This window comes from Oppia nitens, unplaced genomic scaffold (assembly GCF_028296485.1).
Source record: "Oppia nitens isolate AA-2021 unplaced genomic scaffold, nextdenovo-longstitch-racon4-pilon3 scaffold28_pilon_pilon_pilon, whole genome shotgun sequence".
Taxonomy (NCBI): domain Eukaryota; kingdom Metazoa; phylum Arthropoda; class Arachnida; order Sarcoptiformes; family Oppiidae; genus Oppia; species Oppia nitens.
The window spans coordinates 881,043-907,309 of NW_026533208.1; the positions used below are offsets into that span (position 1 = coordinate 881,043).

Genomic DNA, 26,267 nt, shown 5'->3' on the forward strand with positions numbered 1-26,267 from the left:
TCTCTTCGAGGTCTGCTGTTGTCGACATCTCGAGTTCTTTCAAGGCTTTCTTTCTTTCTTTTTCTTCTTGAGCGGTGATTGCTCTTATTATCGACTCTTCTGTGCTTTTCTGAGTGCTCTCTCTTGCAGAGCTCCTCCCGAACATACACCTCCAATACTACCGACTCGAACTCACCGTCAGCCTCACTGACCTTCACGTGTCCTCAAAAAAATGTCTGTACTTCCGCTTCCGGTATATGGACTGACTCTTGCCTTATGTCCATCAACCCTCTCGAAGTACTGGCCAAACCTTTAATCCGGTTAACACTACCTCTGGGATGAAAACCGGCGCTTCCACCACATGCTATGACCAGCTCCTGACTCCTGTGTGGATCAGACCAGTCACGACTTGGGACGTTGCTCTAGCGGTGGCACTGCTGCTGCAGAGGGTGGCCGTCTATCTCTCTCTCGACACGTAAGGACAATAGGCAAACAGGGTTCAGTCAAATGTAGTTTATTAGAGTGATTATGATAGATGTTACATAAGTTATTGTATAATAAATGATTGTATAAAAGATATTATTAGTTAAGACATTATAGCACCGGTATGTTGGGTGGGCTATACACTCAGTCAACTCCTCTCCTCAAACGCTACGACTAGACTAACTGACTGTACATCCCAACCAACCTACCGGTCCTTTACATAAAATACGTTATACTAAAATATAACCAATAATGCACGGGGAACGACATCTATCGTTGCAAATCCAATGGACAGGTGTGTTAGGTCGGGCATATCCTGAAACGCCCGATCGCCTAACTGTGTAAAATGGCCGTCCAGTACAAGCCAACGAAGTTTCGGGTGCCGTTTGAATGCCCGATCGGGTATTTCCCGAATGTCGTTCCAACTGAGATCGACAGTTTCCAGTTGCTCGAAACGGTTGACAATATCAAACAATTTGCTACCCGTTCCCGACCCTAGCCTACTATTGTAGTCAATGGTTAATCGGGTAACCGATCGCTGATTACCGGTACCGAAAAATTCGGGTTCAATTGTAGTCAAACTATCGCAACTGTGTATACTAATCGAATTGAATGTAATATTACCGAACGTACCGTTTCCGASGACAGTTATATKTTTAGCATCTTGTATAGTAAAACTATCCATATGGTACTGTTCCTCAGGCAGTCCCCGGGATAGACGTTCAAAATATTGTTTATAATCAATGTCCTCAAACGTACAGATCAGATACATCCCGAAATCGTAGGCATCGCATGAACACGGCTTGACCAGCGATTTTGGCGGACATTTCCATTTGCCGGGAGTACTACTGATACTACCGGTGCTGATGCCGATAATATGGTAGCAAAGTGTTAGACAAATAACCAATTGCTCTATAATTGTATTAAAAAAAATTTTATATAAAAAAAGTTAGTTAAAGTATTTAAATATTTATTATTTATTTAATAATATTATTATATAATTATTATTAAACTTACTAAACATTTATTGTTATTTGCTATTAATATATTATAATTAATATTATTTAGTAATTATTATTAGTTTATAATAACTTATTAATAAATAAATAAATAATTTATTAGTTAATATTATGTATTGTATGTATAATAATATACTTTTAAATACTGTTTTACTTTTTTTATAAAATATTTTGATTGACTTAACTGTAGTTATATATAAAAAACAATATATAACTTTACGTTTATATACTTGAAATATGATAATAAATKTTTTAAAAAAAYTTAGTGCAAATAGTGATAAAAAAAGTTAAGTAACATTTAATCAATTAGTTTTTATTTATTAGTTGCAAATTATTATTATTTTTTTATGAAATATCTAATTGTAATGATAAAAATATCTTTATATTATATAAAAAAAATTTTTTTAGTAACTTTAATAAATGTTAATTTCAATTTAATAGTTAATTTTTTTAAAAAAATTTTAACAATACTTTTTATGTTTTATATTTAAAATATCTAGTTAAATTTAATAATAATAATAATCTAACTAATCTATTTACAAATTATAAGTTTTAAAAAATAAGTTTTTAACATTACTTAAGTAACTGATTGATTGAATCAATCAATTCAATAGTATTTATGATTATTATTAATTTGATTATTAATTTTATGTTTGTTAAGACAAATAATTTATTAAAAAAAACAACAATATTATCATACAATTCACTACATTATCCAAAAATTTTATCTCAATTTATTTCATTTGTAATTAAAATTTTTGTTATTAAAAAAAATTTATTTTTATTATTACTCTAAATTATATCATAATATTAGTTATGAAATTATTTTATTTAATTAATTTTTTTTACTAATTAATAAATAATTATACAATAAATATATATCACAGACATGGCTTTGAAATAGATATTTTTCAAAACAAAAAATTAATAATTAATTGATAGACAAAACAAACTAAAAAAATATAAATTAAATTAAATTAAATTACAATACAATATATATTAATTATTATTATTATTTGGTATTCAATCGGCAGTCGATTCGGCCGATTGTAGATGTCTTGTCTTGACATCGTTATAAGCGATGGTAAATATACTCTTTTTTTCGATGAATTTACTATTTTTCATATCCATATCAGTTGTATTGTTGTTGTTGTTTGTGTTCATCATCATCGATGAAGACGACATCCCAGGCCATCGATTGCCAATACCTGAATCCGAATCGTACGACTTGTCTGATTGCATATCAAAACTATTGTCTTTGGCTAACATAGGCTTTGTTTTATTATTATTATGATGTCTGAGCTGTTGCTGTTGTTGTTGTTGTTGTTGTTGTTCATCTGATCCAATCAATGAAGACTCGTTTACTGTCCTATTGTGCGACACTTTGTCGTCGGCGGCGGCGGCGKTGCTGTTGATGGCATTRTARTTGTCTTTTAGTTCAATACTAACGGGAACTCCACTAATGGATGTTATTTGAATGCTTTCTTCATTATTATTATTATKATTATTATTGTTGATATCAAATGGACTATAGTTTACCAATTCATTGATATTTTCCTGAAGTTTTAATGAATTTTGTGTTTTCATTGATTTTCAATGCTATTATCACGACCTGAACTAAATGATTGTTGTTGTTGTTGTTGTGGATGAGGTCTAACATCACTAGCTTGTTGTTGTTGTGGTGCAAACGTTACGGTTGGCACCGGTATTAGCTGCTGATGATGCTGTTGTTGTTGTTGTTGTAGATCACCAATTGGTATCATTCCGGGAACTACCGATTCCTCTGGTATTGTCATATCAGCGACATTATGATCGGGAAAATAGATGTGTCGCTGATGTTGYTGYTGTTGTTGGGACAGTAGCTGTTGCGGTGGKAGTTGTTGTTGTTGCAGTTGTTTGGCCTTTAAGTGTGCTCTATGTCTGTCCCCGATATCGTCCGATAGATATTGTTGTTGTTGCTGTCCATCATATGGTATATCAGTTTCGCTAATACTTCTCAACAGTACATCCTCTGACTGAGGCGGTGGTGGCGGCAGCGGCGGCGGCAACGGCCCAACTGTTGCCGCCGGGCTCTGTATATAAAGTATTTCCGTACGTTTAGGTTGTTGTGCGAYAAATGRTGGCAATGAYGGCTGATTATGAACGGCTGGTCGGCGATTGACAACCGGTTCGCTGAGATCATCGTCTATAAGATAGTGTTGCTCATTGGCTTCTCCTACTGTGCGCTCATATTTTTGTCCCATATTATTATTATTGGTGGTCATCACCGGCGGTAAGCCCTTAAAACTGGTCATATGATGATAGGGATTGTTGCTATTGTTGTTGGTGTTGTTGTGCGACCTATAATAGTAGGCACTCCTGTAATCGGCAGCTGCGACACCACTGATGTCGTCACTGTTGTTGGGATCATAACCCGAGTTATCATAATATTGTGGTCCGACACGAGCTCTTTGATTGTTTCGACCCATTTTGTAGACAACCCGCTGTTGTTGTGGTTGATATTGGTATGACTGGTGCTGTTGTTGCTGATGATGGTGTGCCGCTCTCGGATAGTGACCGTCGGGAAACGATTGCGAACTATTGGCCCGAACTCCGCGACTATAGCTATTCAGGTCGTCGTCATTGTTCGGCGCCGACGACGGCCTCAAAACACTTCTCATTGGTTGCTGTTGTTGTCGGCGCTGTTGTTGTTGGCCATCAACCGAGTCGTCACTCCAGGCCTGTACTGATCGGCGAAATCTTTGCTGTCTTTCGCTTAGTTTTCGATAGGATTTGTCGTCTTTATTGTTTGGTTTAGTCGTCGTCGACGAAGACTTTACTGATTTTACTTCTGTATTGTTTTTCGGCGAATTGTAATCAATTTCTTCAAGTTTTTGTCGTCTTCTGTAATTAGAAATCAATAATCAAACAATAATTAGATTTTTATTTTTTTCGGTCAAAACTATTCGGTAAAAACCCGAAAAAACTGACCGAATTCTGTCCCGACAACAGCAGAACCAACATAAGAGAAATGCTATGAGAAAGCAAAGAGTGGCCAAAATTAGGATAATTAGTAGCCATAGGAGCAGCCGATAGTCATTGCCGGCCACCTGAGCGGTGGCCAACCCTTGCTGTTGTCTATCGCTTTGTTTTTCGTCAATTRCTGTATACTTTTTGCCCATAATATCGCTCAATATAATCGGCGTCTTATTTAAATCAACTAAAAWAWATATATATATATATTTATAGTTTATATTTTTTAAGAAAATTAAATTAGTTTATAATACTAACCGGCCGATTGTGATGGATAGGCCATCCATGCCTGTACTTCGGTCATCTCCCTGTCCCTGTGCGGACCAATTGAATAGATGTGCACTTTTGAACCGCTTAGGGCACTCATACCGCTATTTATTGTTTGTTTTTTTTTTGAAAATTAATTAATTATTTTTGTTTTGTWTTTGTYGTTTGAATTTATATACCTTTCGATGTATTGTTTTCTTTTGCTAACATTTTCMACAGTATCGCCRATAGTGAARACAACTGTCCGATTGAGAAAGTCCGGGTTGTGTACATAAACCGGTACTATAGATGACTGATARGGTATTCCGTGATCGTGAGCCCTGACATCCAGTACAAAGTCGGGCATAAATTTGTTTACAGACGTCGACGACGACGCCGACACTTTCGGATTGATATCGTCTACCAGTGCTGACGTTAGCCTAATTTCGCCGGTAGTATCGTTGATGACAAACTTGTTTTGATAGTTACCGCCAATTATTTCGTAGCTTATCCTACTGTTAGCTGTTCCCCATTCGTCGGCATCCATGGCCCGGACGATCAGCGGCTGTGTAAATGTAAACCTGTCCGGGTTTAGTACGGCATCGTAGCGGGGCTGCAAAAATACCGGTGCGTTATCTATATATACAAAAAAATATATAAATAATTAAACAAATAGTAAGGATTTAGTTTTAAAAAAATAATTTATGTTAACTATTATAAAGTATTTAATTATTATTAATTAGTAGTAATAATAATTACCATTTTTATCGGTAATAATTATATGCAATTCAGTAACATTTCTATTRCCGCGACCCATATCATCCCTGGCCTCAATGGTTACCCGATATTCAGATACCAGTTCTCTATCGATATTTTCATTTGTTTTCAATACAATGATTCCCGTTTCCGAGTCCAGGTGTAGACTATATATATATATATAYATATATTTGTTTGTTATTTAAATAAAACAATAATAATTTAGAGAAAGTTTCAATAAATAAATTTTTTTTATTTTGAAATCTATTACTCATCAGAAAGCGGGCCATTGATGGCAGTGTAGCGGACAATGCCGTAGTCACCGCTTTTGTCGGCATCTGTGGCCTCAATCCTGGCCACAGTAGCTCCGGGACCAATGTCTTCAGGTATGTGCGCTTCGTATACTTTTTGGCTAAACTGTGGCACATTATCTTATTTTTTTGTAAAAAAAATAAATAAAAATAAATATATTTACAATTAATTAATAGGTAATTGTTTTTTTTTTTTAAAAAACATTATTAAAAAATTAATTTAAATTAATTACCGTTCATATCGTTTAAATAAATTGTGCAAAATATGGTTGCATTTAATGCTAAATATGGCGACTGATCTTTGGCTGTAATCTTTAAAATCACAAAAATAAAAATAAATATTTAATTAAAATTATTTTTTTTGAAATTTTTGTTTTGTTTAGTTTTATTATAATTACTTTAATTATAAATTTTTTGTCGACACTGGACTCGTAATCAAGTTTTGTGGTATCCTTTACCACAATCGAGAAGATAATATCGTTGATACCTTTCTGGGGCTGAATCATGAATGTATCGGACGGGTCGTCAATAAACAAACCGATTGTACCGTTAAGTCCCGGATCCGGATCGGACACTTGGGGTACACTCATACCAGTCCACGTAACGGGTGTCATATGTTGACTGTTTTCATCGATACTGCCGACTAGATTATCACTTTTGAAAACAGGCCGYCGATTATCGGTCGACACAATGACCAGMGCTATGTAGGCTTCGGTAGACAGGGCTGGTGTGTGGTCACTGGGACTGACCATTTCGACGGCCCATACCTTCAATATAAGCGGTTCTTTGATACCGATTTCTTGTTTGATGTCATCGATGGGACGTCTCAATACAATCATCCCTTTGATGTGATCGATGCCAAAGTATGATACTAGTGGTGATCCTAAATGTTTTGAAAATAAAAAATTTCAACAAAAATTAATTAATTATAAATTAAATATATTTTGTGCAAAAAAACTTATTATTATTAGTATTTAAAATATTTATATATAATTACTTCTATCGATTTCATAGCTAATGTTACGACTATTACCATAATCGCCGTCATCTGCACTGATATTTAAGATAATACTTCCCTATAATAAATAAAAATATTTAATTTTAATAATAATAATAATTAACAAACAGATGTCCACAAAAAAAAATAAATATAAATAATTTTGAAAAAACTACTGTTTTTTTATTTATTATAAAATACATACAACTTTAGTGTTGTCACCAATTTTGACAACATTTGGCAAACCCATGAAAACTGGTGGACTGTCGGGTATGTCAGTGATGACAACCACTTTTTCAGTGATGGCTATATTTCTTGTATCAAATGTTTCATTAGTCCAACAATTCTATGTTTTTTTTAAAATATATATAAATTTATAAAAATTATTTTTATTTTTATATATATCTATAATAAATTATAACAATTTAGTTGTCAATTAGACAATTAGGTTATTGAACACAACAAAAATTTTGATTAAATAATAAAATAAAAATAAAATAATATTTATAGTTTGAGTACACATATATAAAAAAAATCTAAATAAAAATTATAATACAATTTATTTATTTATTTATTACATACCAGTGCAACAATTGTCAAAACATATAGATTTTGTTTTTCATAGTCGACTGTTTCAAGCAAATAAATTTCAGCATTACTGGTGCCTATAATAATAATAATAATAATTTATTAGTATTAAAATTTCATAATATTTAGTAACAAACAAAATAAATTTTATTAATTAGTAAAAAAAATTACTATACCTGATGGTCCAAATATATATTTAATTGCAAATTTATTTGAACCCTATTATTTGTTGAAATGGATTGGGGGTAAAWTTTTTTGAATTATTARTAATTTTATATAGATTTTTAAARAATAAATAAAACAAACCCTTAATTCAAAAGTTGCCGGAATATTACTGTTTTGTTTTTGTTTAACACTGATTGTAGCAATTGTTTGATTAGTTTTGATATCCTATAAGATAAATGTTTTTCGAGAGAGAGAGAGAGAATATAAAAAATTTATTTATTTATTATTAACAAAATTTTTTTTTCAAAAACCTCCGGTATTTTAATGATATTATCCGACGGAATAAATGGCGATTCAATTTGAGTATTATTAGTATCGATGGCCAGTATTGTCGACTCGATTTCGGTAACTTCGCGGCCATCGCTAGCGTAAAGTGTTATCTTATATTCATTATCCTTGAAATGCAAACAAAATTATATATTTATATATTTAAAAAAAACTGTTTATTATATCATAATTACTTGTAATGGGTTTTTCAAGTAGACGTCCGCCTCATAAAAGCTAACATTTTGAAACCAAACCAAATGGTTGCCAATATTTCCGCGGACACCAAACTCAATGGTATCGTTGTCGGCATCGGTACCCTTAATCCTGTAGATAACTGTACCGATTCGGGTATTTTTCGGTAATTTCAATACACGCATGTTATGGGAAAAATCAATTACCGGCGGATTGGCCATCAAACAGCCCATACTAAACACCGTTAATAGTAAAACAATAGCTAATATATTGTTTTGATTTAAATTTTGATTTAAATTATTATTTGATGTGAACCGGTGTGCCATTTGATCTGTTAAATTAAACGATAATAATAATAATAATAATAATAATAATAATAATAATAAACTTGTATTTAGTATTATATTTTGTAAAAATATATATATATATATAAATAATTATCATATTTATCATATTAAATGTAATTATCATTATTATTGCTATTGCTATAAGTTATTAATATTTCAATTAATTAATTTAAATATTTCAAAAAACAACTATTTATATTATAATAATAAAAAAAATATATGAAACTAATTACTTATGTTTGCTGTTTGTTTGAAAAAAATTTATTTGTTGTTACAATAAAATTTATAACAACTGTATTTAAATCAATAAAACTTTATAGGTTTACACAAAATACACTTAATATATATATATATATATATATATCTAAAGTGTTAGGTAAGAGCATTGACTTTGAGAAATAAAAGAGTAATATTAATGATAATATTAATTCAAATAAAAAGGGAAAAAAACATTTTTATTTATTAAAATAACAAAAATCGATATTTCATAAGAAATACAGTTATATAAATATTAATAATAATAATAATAATAATATGTTAATAGCAATAACAATATTATATGTACATTATATGTCTCAAACAAATCAATTATTTTTCTAAATAATAATAATAATAATAACAAAAATATTTTGTTATATCACAGTAGCTATTATATGACTATTTTATTAAGACTATTAAAATAATAACAACAAAAAATAGTACTTCAATTGATATAAACAATAGAAATATAATAATAAATTCATATTTTTATATATATATATTCACAGTATATACATGTATATTGAATATTCAAATTAATTATATAATATATATATCTAATATAATATAACTCTATTATAATTATAACTGATATAATCATTGATGAACTCAATTGTCCCACAAAATAAATTAATAGATTAGATATACAGTATTGATATAAATATATATATATAATAATAATATAAATAAATATTTTAACACTTGATGTAATCGACAAATTAGTCCAACAATTAGTCCAACTATTGTTAATAATTTTATTTTATTATTTATAATTGTATAATAATTACATAATAATCTAATTTAATATATAAATTAATTTTTTAATAGTAATGTCATAATCTATATTAGTTTAATTTTAATAATAAATCTTATGTATTATTATTATTATTATTATTAATATTTATAAAAATTACATAAATACATATAATATAAATATAATTTTTAATTAAACAATTTTTTATTATATTTTACAACAAATATTAATTATTTATTATATAATAGTTTTATTTTATTTTTTTATTAAAAAAATTTATGATATATATGTGGGTAATTAATATAGAAATTTTTTATAATATACTAAATGAGGTTATATTAGTTACAAATTAATTTCTATGAAACACGTAATAATCAATTTATATATTAGTAATTGATTACAAATTGTGTTAATTTTTTTAGACTGAATTTAAAATTATAAAATTAGTTTAATAAATGTAAATACATTTAAAAATCAATTGTTTTTTTAATATTTATAATTTTAATTTATAATCAAAACAAAAATTATATAACTAGTAATCCATATTATAAAGCCAATATAATTAAAATTTAGTATCAATAATAAAAAATAACATATTATTTGTATTATAGTCTAAAAATTTATTATTTTCTAATATTATTTTAGTAATAAGTTTTAATATATATATATATATTTTTAAATATAATATATTATAAACATAATATTTTTTATGAATTTTTTTTATTATTATTATTAATAATAATTATCAATTTTATTTAAATATTTCAAATTACTCATTGTATAGCAATAAAAAAATAAAATGAAAAATTATCCTAGATAAAAAAATTAATAGGTTAGCAGAATAATCGGGTCAAACTAAACTATAAAAAAATAAACCTAAAAATAATAATAATAATAATTGAGAGCAATAATAGCTATAATAACACTGAAAATCATATATAATAATTTATTATTATTATTTTTTTGGTTATCAATAAATTTTTTGTGGTTACTGTATAGTTAATACACACAGAATTTTTAATTACATTTAATTGCTAACATCTATACAGTAATAGCTAACACATAGTGTATATTATAGTACTGTATACACGGTATGGTAGGTTAGGTAACGGATGAGTTATATACTATATATATATACAGACATATAGTATACATACAAATGTGTTACGTGTTTGCAATTGTGTTATCAAATAGTTATAAAATAGTGTTTTGCATATATATATATATATATATCATAAAATTGGGTCACTAATGCAGTATTATTATTATTATTTTTTATTTGGGGAGAAAAAAAACTTAACATTCATTTATCTAATAATTTCTACAATATATATATATAAATATATTGTATAAAAAGTAATAAAATTATTTGCCGCATATGTTTTTGTTTAACTACCAGACATTTATTATTATTATTATTATTATATATATTTATATTTATAAATATATTATATATRTATATATATTATATTGCAGTATAATTATTTTTTCTAACTATTATTTATTATTTATAAATTTATATATATTTAACTTATATATTATTTTCATATAAAAAATTCATTATTTGAATAATACCAGTATTTTAATAGTAATGTTTGTTTCAAATATATCAATATTTAACTAATGTTTTTTTAAATTATTTATTTAATGTTTATTTTTTTAATATTAAAAATATTAAATAATTATAAATTGTATTTTGAAAAAGTAATTTATCTTCAACTTTGATTAAATAATTTATACAAAAATTATTATTATTTATATTGTTTTTTTAAATAATATTCATTTATATCGTAAAGTTTTATACATTAATTTTAAATAATAACTAATAAAATTAAATATTATTTTATTTAATTGAAAAAAATTGCAATAAAATTAGTAATTTATGAATAATAAACAATATTGATTATTATTATTTAAATGATATCATTTAATGTCCTTGTATATTTAATATATATTTTTAAAAATAAATTTCAATATAGCATCAAAAAATAAATATACAGTAAAATGTAAAAATAATTAATAAATTGGGAAAAAAAAAAAAAAAATATTATAATTATCTAATATTGATACTTAAAAAACATGATTGTTATTAGTTGATTACATAATACTTTTATTTTTTAATAATTATAAGGAAAGTATTTTTTTAAATCAAAAAAAAATATTTTATAATAATATATATTACACAAATAATAATTTTTTTTTAAAATAAAGTATTATTTAACTTTTATATATTTATAGTATTAAATAGCAATAATTTTTTTGTTGATAGTTTTAAATAAAAGTTATTAAATATCAGTTATAAATTATTTATATATTTAAAAAAAAAAGTTTTTAACATTTTACTTACATTTATTAAATTACAATAACAAAGTTATCCACACAACAAAAAATAGTTATTCAAAAACAATCACATCGATGACAATATGAAAAATCAAATCAAATAAATTGGATAACAAAATAATATCATTGATCTATGATTATCAATATTATCATTATTATTATTATTATTATTTGATAACACATAAATCAATAATAGTTTTAATCATATTTTTGTTTTCAAAAATTCAAACAAACAAACAAATAAAATAAATATTATTAACAGTTTAGTATTTAAATACATAGATATAGTACTAATATAATTGTTATGAGATTATTATTTTGATAAATTGATTGCGGCATTGCTTATATATATATACCGATATATACTGTATATAAAATATATATAAATTTGACAAATATTTAATAATTTATGATAAAATTATTTGCACACAATTATTGTCACCAAAAAAAAACAACCAAAAAAAGCCGCCCTTCCTTTTTAGTAGTAGTAATAGTAGTAGTAATAGTAGTCAAAACCACAACAACAAAAAAACACTTAAAAAATTTTTTTTGATTGCAATTAATTTAATAATCAAATAGTTTTTTTTAAATTGTTATATAGTTTTCCATTCAAATGACAACTTTTTTTTAAATTTTTTATTTATTTAATTATATATAATATAGTATTACAGTATATTTCTATATCTATCTATATAAGTGAATCATACGGAATATTATACTAGAATTTATTGTCAATTTGTTTGTTGGTTTGTTGGTATTGCAACTCCTGTATGTCATAGTAGTAGTAGTAGTAGTATTGCCAGGTATTGAAATTAATTTATACCTACCAGTCCTGCGCGCATAYATACATACATACTATATTAATATGAAAAATAAAAGTTTTTTTTTTCATATGCCTGTATGTTTATTATATGTATATGTRTGGGGACAGGTGTTCCTCTCATTGGCGGAATATATGTGGTCAACCAGAGAGAGAGAGAGAGAGAGAGAGAGAGAGAGAATATTAATAGTTTTAATAGACTTTACATATAAATATATATAAAATGCAATATAATTTTTTGTTTGTCAAATTGCATTGAAAACTAATAGCACTTATATATATTGATATATCGTGTTATATAGCAATGATAGATATGAAGGCTAACCGGGAATCACGTCTCTCTCTCTCTCTCTCTCTCTATCAATGTATTTGACAATTGGGTTAACACTATGTTAGCCACAAAATACTAGTATATATATATATATYGCGTGAATTGGTTCACACATCCAATTTGGGTAAACATTTGGACTGCAAATACAATCCAAATAAAAATAATAAAAACAGATGCAGATGTGTTTGACATGTTTTATATATATATATATATATATTGTATATAAAATAATAATAATAATAATAATATCAATAAAACAATATAATATAAGAGATAATATTGTCGATGAATTGATAGGCTATTAGTAGTATTATATAGTATTAGATATATATAATAGATTTGTTTTTATAATTTCTAAATAATATTGATGTCAATAAATTTGATAAATTTGTTTTGTTTTTAAATTTTATTTTCTACAATTAGTTACGCAAAATTGAAACTTTTTTTATTGTTATTATTTATAGTTAGAGAGAGAGAGAGAGAGAGAGAGAGAGAGAGATCGTTATAGAGAGAGAGAGAGAGAGCTAACCCAACCACACACACAGAGAGAGAGAGCGACAAAACTCATAATAATACTAAATACAAGTAATAGAGAGAGAGAAAAAACTTTTAACGTATATTATAATGAAGTAATAGTCAAATCTCTATGACGACAACATTTATGATAAAAATAATAATTATTATTTATTTATTTTTTGTGGCTAATAATAATARTAATACGGTAGTGAAAAATCTAAAGGTAAAGGTTAAACAATTATCATATAAATTATTAATTAATTATTAAGCATTTATTATAGTCAGTAAATAATATATTAGATTTTATATATATATATATTACAGGTTTATGTAGTATTTTTGYTATTGTTTCTATTTTAAGTAAAAAATAATTTTAATTATTATTACTATTAATAGCCAAATTACTTAATTTTTGTATATATTTAAAAAAAWTTCCCAAAAATTTTACATTTTTCACATTAACCAAAAATATTTAAATTATTAAATATTTGAATCATAATGTTTGACAACAATTATCATCAAATAGTTARTTCAAATCAGATTTAAAGTTATATTTTTTTATTGATAAATAATATTATTATAGTTGTATTTATAATATGATATATAATTTTTAAAAAATATTTTTTTTTAATCTATTAGTGATTAAGACTATAATTTAATAGTTTTTTACTTAATAAACTTATTTTTTTAAATATGGTTTTATATATGTTATATATTAAATTGTTTATATATGTTATATAAAATTAATGTTGTATTTATATCACATATTTATCATATATACAGTATATAACAATCATTACAGTCAATTGAATTGATAAATTTTAAAAGTTTAAAAATTCAACTAATAATTTAGTGAATAGATTTACTATTGATTTATTTCAATTGAATTTTTTTTAAAAATGATATCAAATAAGTTTTTGATAAATTAGTTATTTATTAATTGGTTTATTTTAACATTTAACTCTACAYGTGTTTAAATCAATATTTTGTTTCAAACACGTGCARTAAAAAAACATAAAATTTTTGAAATTAACTATTAATAAAAAAWATWTAATTTGACTGTTATTTAAATAATTTTTTGAATTGTTTTTTTTGTAAAACGCGCTAAAAATAAATATATTATATACTAAATACATAGATATTTYCATATTATATAATAATCTATAAATTGACAAAAAATATATAAAATAAAATATTAATTTTGAGTATATTTTTCAAATTAATAAATAAATATTAATTCAAATGAAATTTATTAATTTAATTTAATTATTTATTTATTATACATAAAAAAGTTTTTTTGTTGTTTATAAGACTAGGATTATGTAAATATAGTAAATTATAAATTAATAAAAAATCAAATATTAGACTAATATAACATATTTAAAAAAAATCAAATTTACTATATTTATTATGATATTATTAATTTGCTAAAAATTATTAAATAAATTTTTTTTTTAAAAAAAATTGTGCTATAAATTGATTAGTTTGATTGTACTTATAATTATAATTAATTTTTTTTGTTTAAAATTTTATGAGATATTAAAGCACTGTTTTTTTTAATAATAAAATTTGTTTTTTTCGTTCAAATTTACACAAAACATTCAATGTATATATTAAATATAATAGTAAATAATATACACTTTTTGATGATAATAATAATATTAATAATAATAATAATCATAAATAAAATGTTTGATTGATTTTTTTGTTTTTAAATATATAAATATTAAATAAAATGTATAATATTTGGCACAAAAATTAAAAGAAAAATTATATATAATATATATAAACATAAATATATTGTAATTTTTTTTAAAACAAATGTTTTTTATAATGTTTGGTTTTTTATGAATAAAAAAATTAATTTAAATTACAATATAATTTACAAATATAAATATTTAATGACATATATAATAATAATAATAATTATTAATAGTAAATATAAATTATAAGTATATATATAAAGATAACTTAAGTGATGGCAATGGGATTAGACAAACATAGAGAGAGAGAGAGAGAGAGAGAGAGAGAGAGAGAGAGAGAGAGAGTAGGGATGAGATCGCAAGCAATATCACAGAGTATTGCCGGAGAGATAACGGGTTTATAATTATGCTATCAATTAAAACAAACAAAATTCAATTCAATTGATTTTGTTTAATTGAATTTAATAATAATATCAATAATAATAATAATAATAATAATTGTTTGAAAATATGGCACTAGTTTTGTTGTTGTTGTTGAAGGTATCTGTGATTTTTCAATGGTGTGTATATAATGAGTTTTGGTTGTATGTATGTGTGTGTGTGTAAAAAGCAGGTGCTCTTTGCCGCCGCTACCGTGTAGTTGACAACACATTCATAGACAGGCCGTCCAAAAACAGCCCATTCATAGGCAGGCCGTCCAGAGACCGGCACCCCATTCATCACCGTTCAGTTGTGATGTCGGCGACGCATATGCCGGTGCCGATTGTAGTGACGGCTGCTGCCGATACCACCACCACCACCACCACCACTGCTGCTACTACTACTGAACACTGACTGTGCAATCGTCCGGTGCTTTTGCGGCTTCTCTACGTGGCTAATCACTTGTTCGTCTTCGTTGGCGTCCAGTGCCGAATAGGACACAGCAAAACCTTTGTTATGTATGGTGTCGTCCGTACGGAAACGCAACAGCAATAGCTCGCCATTGGACAGAAAGTCGGGCGGTATCTGGGATTTTGATTGGTGACAATTGGGTTATTAATTGTTATAATAATAATATATATATATATACTTTATTTCCGCAAAATCGGCCCAAACTCTGAGCCGAATCGTCGTAACCATCGTATACTTCGACATAATCGTAGCCACAATCAGATTCGTGTTCGACTTCGAAGGTAACAAATCTTAGGCGAACCCGTTTGGCTTCCGGTGCCTCAATAATCCAATCGCAGTCCTCTTTTTTGTCGTAGTTATAGTCGCCAAACTTTGCGTGGGAATAGATATGCTGAAGACCCATATGAGCCATGAGTCGTCCGCCACAGACTAGTAGTGATGATGGTGTCGTCATCCAGACATCATAACCATAGAGAGGAAGATAATAGATAATAGGATATTATTATAACTAGTATTTTAAAAAAAAAGTGTGGATACAGTTAGTAGTATGCATTTTCATGGGGGTGGGGGTAGTAGTATTCAAGGGTTAAACAGGGGTACCGTAATCCAGTGTTAGTTAAATACTGTATTAAATATCTAGTAAACCATACATTTTTAAAAAAAATAAAAGTGTCGATACAGATAGTAGTATGCATTTTCATGGAGGGGGTGGGGTTGGGGTAGTAGTATTCAATGGTTAAACAGGGGTACCGTAATCCAGTGTCAGTTAAATACTGTATTTTTTAAAAAAAAATGACCAGGAACATTTATTGTAGATAATATTAAACTAGAAGCTAAAAATGTAAAATTAACTAGATAAGTTTCAACTATACTATATGTCGATGCTATTATACTAGTTAATTTTACAATTTAATTTAATAAAAATAATAAATTAAAATAATGTTCGAGTGTATAATATTATCTACAATAAATGTCCATGGTAATTTTTTTTTCTTAATTAAAAATGTATGGTTTACTAGATATTTATAATATTTAACTAACACTAGATTACCTGTTTAACCTTGAATACTACCCCCCCCCCAAAAAAAAAAAAATTCATACGCTATCTGTATCCACACATTTTTAAATACTAATTTATAAGACAATCAAACAGGAAATCAATTGATGGACAACAACACCAACAACACCAACACCAACACCAACACCAACACCAACACCAACAACACCAACACCAACACCTACACCACCAACACCAACACCTACACCACCAACACCTACACCACCAACACCTACACCTACACCACCAACACCTACACCACCAACACCTAGACCACCAACACCTAAACCACCAACACCTACACCACCAACACCTACACCACCAACACCTACACCACCAACACCTACACCACCAACACCTAAACCACCAACACCTACACCACCAACACCTACACCACCAACACCTACACCACCAACACCTACACCACCAACACCTACACCACCAACACCTACACCACCAACACCTACACCACCAACACCTACACCACCAACAAAAAGACAACATACCTGTCGAATGGGTAGCTTTGAAGCCTTTTCGTTGGACGGAAGCGTCTGACTTGAAGATCATAAACATTTTGTTCAGCGCCGACAGCAACGTATGGGGGACTTTACTGCCGCAGAAACGGCCYAATGTCTGTGAATCGGTAGAGTCGCCATCGTAGACAATAATATGATCGTAGGCGCACTCCTGATGGGGCTCGAGTTCAAATTCGGTAAACAACAGTTTGATACGATGGCCAGGGGTCGTATTCAACAGCCAAGTACAGTCTTTACGGCTCGGGTACGGGTCGGGATAGTTGGGACTCTGGAGTTCGCCTGAGGGGCCGGTAATATGATGGGTACAACTACCCTCCTTGCAGTCGTGTCGGTTCTCGTGCAATACAAACCCATTGTGACACAGACACAGATACGACCCGATAGTATTCTTGCAGATGTGCTGACAGCCGCCATTGTTTACGGCACACTCGTCCTTATCTAGTGGTCAGAGAGAGAGAGAGAGAGAGAGAGAGAGAGAGAGAGAGAGAGAGAGAGAGAGAGAGACGGATAAGACAGGGTTACCAATCATAAGACAATCACATATACACAATACGGTAATTACCGGTAAAAAAGTTGGCACTAAAACCGCTTTTCTGTACGGAATTATCCGAATTAAATTCCAACCGCAGACTATGGCCGACTGAGGTGATCATCGGCGGCAATCGGGCGCCGCAAAATACACCGTGTTTACGATAGTCATTGTCGCCCAGTTTGCTTTTGATGTCGACGCTATCGTATTCACAATCTTGCTATTGAATGGATGGATAGATATAGACAAACAAACATAATAATTAATTAAACTGGTGGTCACCAATTGGTTACGGGGGTGGAAGGGAAGGGATGGTAGGGGTTAAAGGTCATCACACATATATATACTAACATTGTTGCCCTCGAGGTCAAAGTGGGTAAAATTTAGGGTAATCTTGAAGCTCTGGGGTGCCATTATCTCCCAAATACAGTTCTTGTTTGGCGGATACAGATCGGGAAACGACGGGCTAACTATTGTACCGTTGGTCGAGTCAATTAGTCCGCCGCAAGCGTCCTCACATTTTTTCCCATCGGAGTGCAACTCAAACCCTATACGACACTCGCACCGGTAGCCGCCCAGGGTGTTGACACATTCATGTTCGCATCCGTGATCCGAATCGGCACATTCGTCAAATTCTTTGATAAAATTGGCCGAAAACCCGGCCTTCTGGACGGAATTATCCGACATAAACTTAACCATCAATCGGTTGGAATTACTGCGGACAGGTTCGGGTATTTTATAGCCACAAAATTTGCCCAACAGCGGCGARGTCGGCGAGTGGCCATCCCTGACCTCCAGATAATCGTAGACACAGTTATCATGATTTTCCACGTCAAACGACTGGAATTTGAGGGCCACCTGAAAATTTTCGGGAACCGTTATACGCCAAATACACTCTTTGTTTGGCCGATAATCTTCCGGATAGTTTGGACTCTGTAGGGTACCGTCTTCGGCATTAATTTCGCCGCCACACAGTGCTAGGACAACAATAGATAATAATCAATAATGACTGATCACTTCCACACCCACCTCCCACTGGGTATACCATACCTTCATAGTTGGCTTTGAAACCGCGATGACTGTGCTGATTGGGCGACGACTTATACGTAATAATCATACGATAGCCGCTGGTCATCAATGTAGTCAATCCTCCAGTATTAGCCGAACCGCAATATTTTCCCAATAGCGGCGACTTTGGCCAATAGCCGTCTCTGATCTCCAGATAGTCGGTCTCGCAGTTGTCCGACTCGTAGACGTCCAGATCGGTAATGTTTAGTACGATTTTTTCGCCGTGAGTGGCAGTGATCCTCCATTCGCAGTGTTCGCCCTCAGGAGGCGGCGATGCGTTGGGATAGTCGGGCGATTCGAGAGCACCGGTAGGTTCTTGCATAGTTCGGCCGCACTCTGGGATATAATATATATATATATAATGTTTTTTGTTTTTAATTATTATTATTATTATATGATATGATATTTGGTATTAATTAATGCCTAAAATGTTGTTAATTATTATTATTATTGTTTTATTTTATTTATTTTTTTTAATAAACAATTTACTATTATATTGTATGCAATCCTAATAATATGCTAATGTTTTGCATTTTATGTATAATAATATTTTTTTAAATTTTATTTTATCAAAAAATTATCATATATAAATTATATTTTATATAATAATTATGTTTATTGATTATATAATTGTTTTTTTTAAAAAAACTTGTATGATTATTATTTATAGTTATGTTTTTTAATGATAGTTAATATATATATGYTTAAAAAAATTTGTTAATGTTATCAATACATTAACTAAAATAAAAATTATATACATTTTCTAAAATAAATATTATAATTATTTTTTTTGTCTATAAAGTAATTTATAATTAATGTAAATAGTTTTTAAAACTTTAAAAAACATATCAATAATCAAAAAAATTATCATAATTATTATACATATTACTTATTATTAATAATAATTTTTTTTAAAAAAAATTAGACAAAATAAATGATGTTTAAACAGTAGTCACAAATTGTGACTCACAATCATTTTTTTAAACACATGGAATAAAATAAACTAATATAATAAGTTATCARTAAAATTAATATATATATATATATATATATATATCATATATATGTTATGTTAAACTTTAATTATATTTAWAAAAAAATTGATTTGATATAAACGCGAGTGAGATAAATATATTAATATATATATAWAAAAGGGTTAATATTCAGACATAAATATTTTTATWWATAAACTTTTATTAATAAACTTCTAGTTATTTATTTAATGGCAAAAAATTGTTTAATATATATAATCAAACACTTTGTTAATAAATAGTATTCAAAATTAATCAAACAATCAGTTATTTTTTTATATAGATATACTGTATATATATATATATATATATCTTGTTTTTTGAAATAAACAAAAATTATTTAATAAAATAAACTTAAACTAAAGTAAGCAATTAAAAGTATAAAACTAGTAATTATTTTTTGTTGTTGAGATACTATATATAATAAATGTAATGTAATTATTTAATTACACACACACAAAAAATACTATATATTAATATACTGTTATTTTATATTACATTGAATYTATTTTTTTTKKGGTTTATATATAAATAGTATGGATAATTAAAATTAATTTTATTTTACAAAAAAATAAAAWTATACTCTAAAATAAAAGATAACTATCTATTGGTGCTCTACATTATATTTAATGATGATGTCAATTGATAAACACACACATATATATATATATATATACATACATATATATATATATATATAYATACATATATATATATATATATATACATATATATATATATATATATATATACTGTAAATATTTTATTATATATTATTATAACAAAAAAACAAAAACAATATTTTGGCTTAAATTATAATATTTTTAAGTATGAAATGTAAGATTTTGAGACGTGATGGCGAACTTGACTTTATATTTGGATATTTCTTATAAAGTTTTTTTRCATTTAAATAATACAAAAAATATTTTTTAAAAAAATCTTAACACAATTTTATTATAAATTAAATTTTTATAAATTAAGATTTTTGTTATTTAAAATTATTATTWTTGTAATTGCTATATATAATAAAAACCATGTTATGTACTATAATCTAATGATAATTATTTAGTTTTAAAAAAAAAAAWTTGTTTTAWTTATAAATAGTAAGATGAATATATGAATAGAAATTTTCATTTTTTGTAATTTATTTATAAATAAAATACTTTTATAAATATTTATATTATAATTATTTATACAAAATTATAATTAATAGTYAAAAAAATTCTTTTGGATAATAATAATAATAAAATCATAAATAAAATTAAAGACAAATTCCTTAATTATTTTGTTTTCAATTGCATTGAAACAAAAAATAATTAAATATTTTCTAAATTTTTAAAAATTAATGAATCGRAAACTAAATTTTATTTTTATTTTTTATAATGAAAACAAAATTTCAAACCCATAGTTGAAATTCATTAGATTTATAATATAAAAATGTTGAATATATATATATATATACAATAATAATCAATATTTATAMTTTAAAAAAAAACAAAATATATAAAATTGRATTTTAAAATTATCCAGAAATTAATTGTATGAATCATTCAATTTTAGTGAGAAATGTTTATTAGTTRAATAGTTTGAAAAATATTATWTAWATATAAATAAAAATACAGTAATAAAATAGTTATATATATTATATCTAAAAATTTAAATTTTTCTTTTTTTTAAAAAATAGTAATAAAAATATCTATATATTATATAAATAAACAAAAAATAATATATATTTTTATATTATTTAAACTGGAATTTTTCTCTACTAATTACTAATAATAACTTTATACACAATTATTATTATTGTAAACTATTTTTCAAATTTTTATTTTGTTTTCAATTRATTTAATTAACAAAAAAAAATCTAATTTAGTTATAAAATGAAACAATAATTATCACWAAGTTTTTATGACACTATATATGATGGATTTTTTTTGTTGTTGAAATTTTTCATTAAAATGTAAATTTTTGACAATAATAATAATAATAATAAATATAATCAAAATCTATTCCCAAAAYATATATATATACAGTATTTTTAAAGTTTTCAAAAATAATTATAAACTAAAGTATATTATAGGAAATTATAATTACAAATGTTTAGAAAAATTTATTTTYAAATAWATATTAAATTTATATCTCCTGTATATATRCTGTATAAATAATTCAAAAATAAATGTTTCATATAWTCATATAWATATACAGTAGTACAGTATTCCCCATTGTCAATATTAAAATCATTRAAGTGGGGRGGGGGWGGGGGTGCGGGAATTAAAATATATGGCATAAAATTTTTGACACATAAAATACCCATGATAATTTTTGTAACAAAAATATGATTGTAATTAATAAATAAATCCATACGGKCGCCATCCCTAATTAAAATATTATTATTATTAWTATTAGGGGGATTAAAATAATAATAATAATAATAATAATGATAATAATAATAATAATAATAGACTAACTATTTGAAAATGCTATAAAAGGAAACGGTAGGTTTTAAAAGGTAGGGTTTACCCCTCCCCCTCCCCCCTGTACTCCCAATAGTATACCTATTTTTGGTATAGCATTTCTATTGAAATCAAAAAATAATAATTTATGTCATTTTCAAAAATATTAATTAAATAATCTGTAACTAATTATAAACWTTTATTGCAATTTACTAATATATATATATATATATATAYATAAATTATAGTCTAAATTAAAATTGAAAACTTATAAAAATGAACTCAACTTAACCCTATTGAAATGCAACCCTAAAAATAGCATAGTTTTTATGTATCATTATGTCTATCATTATTGTCAATAATATTATTTTAGAAAAAATAGAGTAATTAAAAATTATATAAGTTTTCACCAAAAATAAATAAATAAAAATATTATTACCATTTAATACTAATTATGATGACTAATAATTACTAATTAATTAAATTGAAAATATTTATTTTGCTTAATAATACTGTAATAATAGAGTAATAATTAATCAAAATTTATATAWTKAATAATATTTCCTGATAATCGATGAAAATAAATTATTATTTTTGATGTCTATTATATATATATAWATAAATGATTCATTATATAAATAAATTTTTAAATGATAAATTTCTASAAAAACTGCATAATAACTAATAAATCACTATTAGATTTATGTAATACTGTATATTAAATTTATATACAAATATACCATAAATTTTTTTTTKGGATCAAAATTGATTGAAACAAATTTATATTAATAATAATATACTGAATAATATGTGTCTCTTTTAGATAAAACTATTAATAATAATAATAATAATAGTCTAATATTATTATTATAGACTAGGAGTTCAACAAACATACGGTATTAATATTATTAATATTATTATAATAAAGCTTTTAGTCAAATACTGCTAATAATAATACTAATACTAATAATAATAATATGAATGGCTATGAAATTTTTAAAAGCAAACATAAACACAATTAATATACGAAAAATTTCTCGGAAATATTAGTTTTGCACTCAAATAGTAATCCACAAAAATTTTTGAAACTAAATAATAAACATTTGTATTATTAGTTTTATTAGTTTCAAAAATTTAAATATTGTTTCGCTAATATATATTGGATTTATATACAGTAGAGATATTACTAGAAACTAATAGATATATATACAATTTTAAAAATGTTTWTATAAATACAGTATTATTTTTATACAGTAATAAGTTGTTATATGTATTGMAATAATAATTTGAAATAAAAATTTTTATATCCACCAAAAAAATAAATTGTATACTGTATTTGTTGCTAACAAATACACAGTATAATTGCATTTATTATATAAACATTATATAATCAAACACATCAACAAACATAAAATATTTGTACCGAAAAAAAATCATAACATTTTTTATATATATATAAAATTATGTAAATGTCTAACAACAACAACAAAAATTGCTATTTTTAAATAAAAATAATTAAAAAATAAATTTTAAAAAATAAACGATTTACTACTCACTGGGACATCGGTAAAGCATCTGTGTCTGGGCTATATCGCCCTTACTTAGCCGCACTCGTTGGCCAATTTCGGGYCTAACATTGAGGCTCGGGTCGGTTTGCGGTAAAATGGTGTCCAAATAGGTACTCTTCGAGAAGGTATTCCTTGCGTAGTGCATAATACTATCGAAATCATACTTCAGGCCCAACGAGTTGACCTCCTCGTCGGTTAGCTTATTAAAGTTATACTCCTGACCTTACAGAATATTGTTTGGGGGTTGGATTTTTGGTGGGGGGAGAACAAACATAATGTTAGTATAATTGATGATAGGACAGGTAGGTATGTAGGTAGGTATGTGTGTGTGTGTGTATGGGGTCTATTAAAAATTTTTGTATAGTCCTCTTACCAGACATAATATTTTTGGTAACAATCTGTACGTTATCGTCCCGATCCGGCCGGGTATGTTCGTGCCAGAAGCCGACTACGTGGCCCAACTCGTGGACAACTATACCGAATTTATCACAGTTTTTGCCGATAGATATGGCCTGCGGACCGTTGCCGCGTTTGCCGACAAACGAACAGCACCTGTATGTGTGTTTGAATTTATTTATTTATTTTTTTTGGTTATATATTTATATTATTAATGAAAAAAAAATTATATTAAGGAAATGTGTGAAACAATTTTTATTTTTTWWAAATTTTTTGTTAGATTGAAATGTTTTGTTTTGTTTGGCAAAACTTGGGTTAATATATACTATACTAATATATTCTACACAAAAAAAAACAGTTATTTCTATTTATATATCATTATATATATATATATATATATATTCCCGGAGCTCACAAAAGTCAAGTGTTTTTTTTTCTTTCTCTCTCTCTCTCTCTCTCTCTCTATGTGTGGGATTAATGTATGTTTTTTAGACAGTATTTGTATGTAGAGGGGGAACAGTATGTGTGTGTGTACAAAACTAAGTAGTATAAACTAATGGATGTATCAAATATATAAAATATATATATATTTGTTTGAACAAAGAGTGAGATTGTATTTGACAAGGAAAGGGAGGATTATGGGGGATGGGGAGGAGGACAGGAAGATAGACATTGATATATATATATATATATGTATAGATAGATTGTTAGAWAGAGAAACTGCTGGTGCTTTTCAAGTGGTATATACACACTATCGACATGCTATGGGATGGGRTGTGGGATTAGCCGACAACAAAATAAAAATAAAACATTAGGTGTACTCTACCCGCACGGCCTTTCCGTAAAGACAATATAGTTTGGATGTTCAGGTGTCCGTTCGACAAACTTGACGCACGTATGGTTCTCCCAGTGCCGCATAGCCTGCTTGAACAGTGCCCTGTGATCGCCTACCAACAAAAAAAGACATACATAAGTCAATACCCAACCAACCAAAAAACAAAAATAAAAATCATAACACAAACACTATATATAATATATATCGTCAAACAGTCTATCAATTTATTTWAAAAATGTAAATTTCAAGTAAATAGCAAACCATGTAATACTATATATATATATATATATTACATGGTTTGCTATTTACTTGAAATTTACTTGAAATTTACATTTTTWAAAWTTTTTTATATATTTTTTATATATACTGTATATATATATATATATATATTYAAACTAAACACAATTCAAATWCAATACTTGCCACTAAAATTGGACTCAATTTCATAGGGTATTACACCGTAATCCCATAGTCTCTCGGGCCGGGCAGTGGCCGCCCGACGGGTCCKCAATTCCCGATGATATGTGGTGTCCATCGATGACGATAGTGATGATGATAGTGATAGGGATGGCGTTGATAATGATAATGAATATCCATAATAATTATTATTAATATGATTATTATAATCGTATGCATTATTAACAGTGACTAAGTGTATGAAAATTATTAAACATATGATAAGCATATCATTWTTAATATTGTTGTTAACTATTTGTATATTGGAGTACATTATTATAATAATAATTATAAATTAATATA

General features: G+C 26.7%; 3 protein-coding genes across 3 annotated transcripts; all 3 read right to left on the minus strand.

The window, feature by feature from the left end:
• Positions 1-566: 566 nt before the first annotated feature.
• On the minus strand, positions 567-2,750 carry LOC128954653 (uncharacterized). The gene is made up of 2 exons (XM_054300254.1): positions 2,690-2,750; positions 567-1,374 (listed from the first exon to the last, which is right to left on the minus strand). Exons 1-2 carry the CDS (start codon positions 2,748-2,750, stop codon positions 698-700), a joined length of 738 nt encoding a protein of 245 aa, XP_054156229.1. The 3' UTR covers positions 567-697.
• Positions 2,751-3,041: 291 nt separating this feature from the next.
• On the minus strand, positions 3,042-8,308 carry LOC128954654 (cadherin-86C-like). Its single transcript, XM_054300256.1, has 15 exons — positions 8,078-8,308; positions 7,868-8,011; positions 7,698-7,781; positions 7,568-7,610; positions 7,386-7,468; positions 7,009-7,149; positions 6,804-6,882; positions 6,205-6,689; positions 6,040-6,118; positions 5,767-5,926; positions 5,499-5,662; positions 4,940-5,375; positions 4,752-4,864; positions 4,452-4,680; positions 3,042-4,364 (listed from the first exon to the last, which is right to left on the minus strand). The coding sequence occupies exons 1-15, from the start codon at positions 8,306-8,308 to the stop codon at positions 3,065-3,067; spliced, it is 3,771 nt and encodes a 1,256-aa protein (XP_054156231.1). The 3' UTR covers positions 3,042-3,064.
• Positions 8,309-15,659: 7,351 nt separating this feature from the next.
• LOC128954566 (tolloid-like protein 1) lies at positions 15,660-26,141 on the minus strand. The gene is made up of 10 exons (XM_054300165.1): positions 25,932-26,141; positions 25,500-25,620; positions 24,651-24,829; positions 24,266-24,499; positions 19,208-19,561; positions 18,509-19,134; positions 18,191-18,377; positions 17,599-18,066; positions 16,214-16,464; positions 15,660-16,149 (listed from the first exon to the last, which is right to left on the minus strand). Exons 1-10 carry the CDS (start codon positions 26,041-26,043, stop codon positions 15,871-15,873), a joined length of 2,811 nt encoding a protein of 936 aa, XP_054156140.1. The 5' UTR covers positions 26,044-26,141; the 3' UTR covers positions 15,660-15,870.
• Positions 26,142-26,267: the final 126 nt, after the last annotated feature.